General features: G+C 26.5%; 1 protein-coding gene across 1 annotated transcript; it reads right to left on the bottom strand.

Annotated features, from left to right (window-relative positions):
• Nucleotides 1-4,384: 4,384 nt before the first annotated feature.
• LOC127284412 (uncharacterized) lies at nucleotides 4,385-5,640 on the bottom strand. The gene is made up of 2 exons (XM_051309823.1): nucleotides 5,512-5,640; nucleotides 4,385-5,068 (listed from the first exon to the last, which is right to left on the bottom strand). The coding sequence occupies exon 2, from the start codon at nucleotides 4,857-4,859 to the stop codon at nucleotides 4,557-4,559; it is 303 nt and encodes a 100-aa protein (XP_051165780.1). The 5' UTR covers nucleotides 4,860-5,068; nucleotides 5,512-5,640; the 3' UTR covers nucleotides 4,385-4,556.
• Between the last annotated feature and the right edge of the window lie 374 nt (nucleotides 5,641-6,014).

Raw genomic sequence — 6,014 nt, 5'->3', positions numbered from 1 at the left:
TAATAAAATAAATTTTTCAATGAAGAGGTTATATATTTAACTTCTTTTGATTTTGATATTCATATATACCCAGACAGCACATAACATTGCGGCAATGTTGCGGCAATATTGCTGGGCAAGTTTCGCAATATTGCCGTGTAACATTACAGCAATGTTGCCACAACATTAAAATGTCCCACCTTGCTCAATATTGCACAGTAAGCTTGCCACAAACTTGATGCTACAGAAAATTCTCGCCGTAGGCCATAAAAATAATTTTTTCTTCAATTAAAAAATAATTATTTAAATAATAATTAAAAAATAGCCATATTTAAATGTTTTAATTTCATTTTTTTATTCTATCTTTAATTTTTTCAATTGAACCATTTGCACAAGATATTTTTATACTAAATAATAGGAAATGCAATTTATGAACATATCCGCTTTTGAAAGGACGTTAAGAAATTAAATGAATAAATGGGACAATAAATGTATAAAATGTTTGAAAATTTATTTCGTGTTGTAGAAATATTTGTACTTTATAAGCTGCTTTTTTTCATAAATATTTTAAGCATAAAAGATTAAACAAATAAAGTTAAAAAAGATAAAAATATTTTTTTTTGGTAAAAAAATTTATAAAATTTTTAATTTCAAAAAAAAAATTTTACATCATTCGAAAGACACTCTGAGGATTTTTTTATTTTAATATTATCATGTTATATATTTATTAAATGTAGATATTAATGTTTCCTGAATCCGGATTATCATAAACGTTGCTGGTTTTTGTAATTGGTTTTACAATGAAGAGGATTTCATTGGTGTTAGTCTCAACAATATTATTTACTTTGCCAAATGTACCATCTTTTAATAAAATAGTACTGTCCTTAGGTGTCGTACAATAAATCGTCAATTCCGTGTGCTGAAATACTTTATATTGTTTTTTAAAATTTAAACAATTTTTAGTTAATGGCCCTCTAGTGTGTAAATTATGTAAAGCGTACGGTTTTTCCATCGGGAAACTCTCCATTTTTTCACGTTCGGAATACCGACGAGCGATTTGCTCCAAAGGTTTGTGACCTTTTCTTATCATTCTCTTAATGGTAGACATCTCATTCTCAAATTTGAAAGCGCTAAATTTATCAAGAGATCCGTAAATTTTCACGTCTGCACAGATGTGCAATAGATCATGCACATTATGTGAAACATATTGTTTTCCATAAATTCGTTGGAATCCAAGAACAAATTTCTTTAACATTTCGTGACATTTATTTATATTTTCTAAAACTTTAACGAGATCCTCACTTACCAGAATTGACGTAGCAGTATGTGGTAATAAAAAATTTCATACATTTCGGAATTTAAAACATTTTTTAATGCTACTGGACCTGTATATAAAAGAAATGTTCTCAGTTCGGTGGCCTTCCAATGAGTAAACTCTAGCAGTGAACGAGGCTTTCTATTAAATTCCATTGGCGTGCTGTTTTTCAAAATTAACAATGTTTTCGAAATTTTAGTGACATCTGATGCTTTCAATTTTGGACCCATGACCCAAAGACGAATAAGCTTCTTCATAACTCCCAATAAGATGAGGTGCATATAATCAAGTGGAATTGATGTTACACAGCCGAATTTCGGAACTTTTTTCAGAATGGTTTCCTTTCCAGAATCGTTATATGCATTTTGCGAAAATCCTTCGTTGGTTTCCATTTTAAAAGGCCCAATCCCAGGAAAGCAAACTGTCCCTTTTCGTTTCTTTCCAGTGCGTTTATTTTTTCGACTAATATATTCATCCTTTATAAGACATTTTGTATAACTATTATATCTATTGTGCCCTTTGAGATACAGAACGAAAGATTTTGCGGGAACGTCGCAAATTATAGCAGAACAAGTAATCGAGATCTGGCTATTTTCCAAGCCATTTTTAATTAAAGAAATTAATTCGTCAACAAACTCTTTCATAAACTCATTTGCATCAGTTGGTTTCTTCTTACCATAGAATGCGGAAACTAAATAAACTTTTTTTGTGTTTTTTTCTGAACATGAAATTATCCACAGTCCTTCCGTTCCAGAATGTAAAATTGGCAAAACATCGATATTAAATGTCAAGTTAAGTTCTTTTACTTCCTTATTTTCAGCAGAATAATCGCGAAGAATAGCCTTTACTGCTCTTTCCAAACCGAAATGATGAAATTCTCCTCCTCCAAATTTAGAAATTTTAACGTTCCTTATTGTTCCCATTATCGTCCTGCCATCTAATGGTATGTGAAATGGCAAGAATGGTTTTAATATAAGAAGTAAAGCTGCTAATGCCATTAAAGTTATGTTGAACTTTAACACCCATTGATGAAGCGACTCTCTCAGTAGATTTCCTTGTTGCGTGTTCTTCTCATCGTTCTGCCTGTCTTTTCCTTCATCTACATCTAACTCGAGCGATTCGTCATCCTCAAAATCGTATGAAAATGAATCGTCAGAGAAACAATCATCATCGTAAACGTCATCAAATATTGAGCTTCCGCAGCTTTCGTCAAAATCTAATGTCTGACGATCATCCTCATTCCTATTTTAAAAAAATTTTTTAATTAATTTAAAAATTAAATTCCTAATTAATTTAATATTTTGTATTTTCAAACACCAGGAAAGTAACTTCGTGCGCTAAGTAATGCAAAATAAAAACGGCTTTTATCAAAAATCAATATAAATATTTTTTTATCATAAAAGGAATTATTTTATAAACATAACACAAATTTCATTTCATATTTCGTAAAGATGATTGTTTCTCGAAGAAGAAATAGTAAAACTTTTTATAAAATTTTTATTATTGGTTGTAAAACAAAATTTTAAAGCAGAGAAGTACAGAAAACTGTTATTACTATTGTAATTAATAGAAAATATTTGTAACAATCTTGGAATTACTCTGAAAAGAAGAACAATTATTGGTACTTGCTAAGTGTGACAAACCATAATATTTAATTAATTAATTTTTTTCTACTATTGTCACAAATTATGGATTTAAAATATTTTGTTTATAGTTTCACAAAAAAGCAGATTTTAGCAAACATTATTTGCTGTAGATTATAGATTTAATGTAAGTAAAGTACTCAAATCTGCTTTTTAAATCCAGAAAGAAAAATATTTTAATGATTAATAAGCATTTTCAGAAAGTATTAATATTAATTATTATTATTCTTAGAAAATGTTGCAGTTTTTTATAAAATTAATAGTCTACTAATTGGAAATCGGTAAAATATAGTAAAATGACACGATTATTAATTTAACTAAAATTAAATTAATTAAAGTTATTTAATTATTTAAAGTTATTTATTGATTTACTGATTGGAGTATGGGACTTCCAAAATAAAAGTTCCAAATTAAAAGTTCCAGAGAAAAATTTCACAAAAGTTCCATGAGTCAAAATTTCCAAAGTCCAAAAAGTTAAAAATTGGAAAATTTTCTATTATTTTTAGTCAACATTTTCAAAGTTAAAAAAGTTCAAAGTTCTTATTTCTTTATTAAGAATCGTATTGTGAAAAAAAATACATTGGAAAAAAATACTTTGGCAAAATAATAGTTTAGGAAAAAAGTACTTTGGGAAAATAATAATTTTGGAAGTTTTGGCATTGGAACTTTTATTTTAAAAGTCTTGACTCCAAACAGATTTACTAAATCCATCACTGGATGTACATTTAGAAATTTTTGTTCAAATTAATAACTAATTAAAATTATTTACATATAATATATAAACATAGAAAAACGATAAAATTACGAAATTTTTTTGAATTAAACAGACATAAAATTTTTATATAATATTTTTAATTGCGAAATATTACGTAATACGGAGATTTTTTCTCACATTGCGGTTACATTTGCTCGCCGACTAATCTGTTTCATTTCAGCCTTAAAATAAAGTTTGATACTTTTATTACCAAATTTATTAAATTTGTTAACAGATAAATAAAAAGTTGATTTAAAATTTGAAAAAAATAAGTCCGTGAGCAAATGCATTGGAAATTAGTGAAATAACTCTGTTTTACGTGAGTTAAATTGATTTTGGTATTATTTAAAATATAAATATATTTCGTATGGAAATATTTTTTTTTATATATTATTGAAAATAATATTTAATTTCATATCTTAAAAGTGTAAAAGTTTTTAAATTCAGAACCAATTGGTTGTTCTCAATCACGAAGAAACATAAAAAGTCAAGCAATTAATAATAATTTCAAAAATTCAAAAATAAAAAAAAATAAAAAAAATCCATTTTTTCCTTTTTCTCTAACTGAATTTGTATTACGCAATATGAAAAATGTTTTAAAATAATTTTTCACTACTTTAAAACTGAAATGTTTAATAATTCGTAATATTTATTGATAAGAATTATGAAAAAAAACTTAGAGAAAATAGGCAATGAAAAATAATAAATATTACGAGAAAATTACTAATTTTAATTTTTCGAAAATTATACTTAACTCTACACTAATTTATCATTTTTAGCAGCAAAAAAAAGTAACAAAAATTTACAGACTCTTGAAGTTTTAGTATTATGTCTTATAAGTTACTTTAAAAGTGTTTTTACTATCTTATCTTAAGAAGCTGTTGACATCTTCATCGGGGCACGATTCTCTGGCGGAAAAATTCTTCCCCATCTCAAAATTGCGATAACCTATATCACTAGACCATTCCTCATTATTTACTTCAGGAACAAATTCACCGCATTCACGACCACTTGTTGAAATACTAGGAGCAGATGTAGAAGCCTCACTATTTTCATCCATTAACTCTTGCCAATCATCTTCCAATTGTTTTTTAAGAATTAGATTTTCTTGTTTTGACATGTCATTAGTGTTAAATGCAGCAGACTCAGTATCTTCCTCCGTTAACATTTTCCAATAGTCTTCCAATTGTTTCTAAAGAACTTCATCAGCTTCTCTTAACATGTCATTGTCATTAGATGATGCGGCCTCAGTATTATCATCAGCTAATTCGTTCCAGTCATCGTTCAATTGCTTTTCAAGAATTCGATTACCATGTCTTTTTGAATAACCAAAGGCACGTGGTATCCTCCAACGACGCATATTTTTTAAACAATTTTCTGTAAATATAATTGAAATTAAAAGAAAGCTAAACAGGAGGAACAAATAAAATTTTAACCTGTTTTACCATTTACATTTTCGACATGACAGAAGTATTTAAAAAAATTGTCAAAGTTAAATTTTAAAATAATTACAAACTAATCAAAATTATAAAAAATAATATTATTTAGTTTAAATTTATTTCAAGGTTACTAACCACGTGGAAAATATAAACTATTTCTATAGGTTATATCGGACAGATATTTCTTAAAAAATTATTAAAGAAATAAATTAAGCAATTTTAATTCAAATTAAAAAATAAAAAAACATTTTTTTAAGTATTTAAAGACATTGTTTTTAAAGCATAATACAAATAACACACAATGAAACTCACATAAGGTTATGTTTATAAGGATGTTATGTGAATCAATTCTAAATCTCTTATTATTATAGAATATCTTACCTAGACTAAAATGTTGTCATAAGCACAGAACACATTATAAAAAAAAATCTCACAATATTACAAAACTTAAATAAGATTTTTTCATTTATGCAAAAAATATTTTCAATTGACAATTGACGACAAATCGACACACTGGATGATGAATCGACGACTGCAAAGTTGTATCATGCTGAAAACATCAGTCGTAAACACGAAATAGATTTGAACCCATACCGCGCAAAAATATTAATTATCAGTTTCCATTTATTATTGATAATAACAAAATATATTTTCAATTACAAAATTTTTTTAAGCTTATTAATAATATATTAATGATATTGGAAAAATAACAACTTGTAAATTTTAAAAGATATAATAATTGTATTATAATCGGCAATAAGCGCATGCGCTAGAATTAAGTCTGACAATTAACAAGTTATTTTCCCAATATCTTTTATATATTGTTACTGAAATTTAAAAAAAATTTGTAATTAATAATATATTTTTATATTATCAATAATAAA

Source organism: Leptopilina boulardi, unplaced genomic scaffold (genome assembly GCF_019393585.1).
Source record: "Leptopilina boulardi isolate dan_hultmark-lab unplaced genomic scaffold, ZJU_Lbou_2.1 LbouV2_324, whole genome shotgun sequence".
Classification (NCBI taxonomy): domain Eukaryota; kingdom Metazoa; phylum Arthropoda; class Insecta; order Hymenoptera; family Figitidae; genus Leptopilina; species Leptopilina boulardi.
Note: the sequence above shows the minus strand (reverse complement) of the source record. Positions and strands in the feature narration are given on the sequence as shown.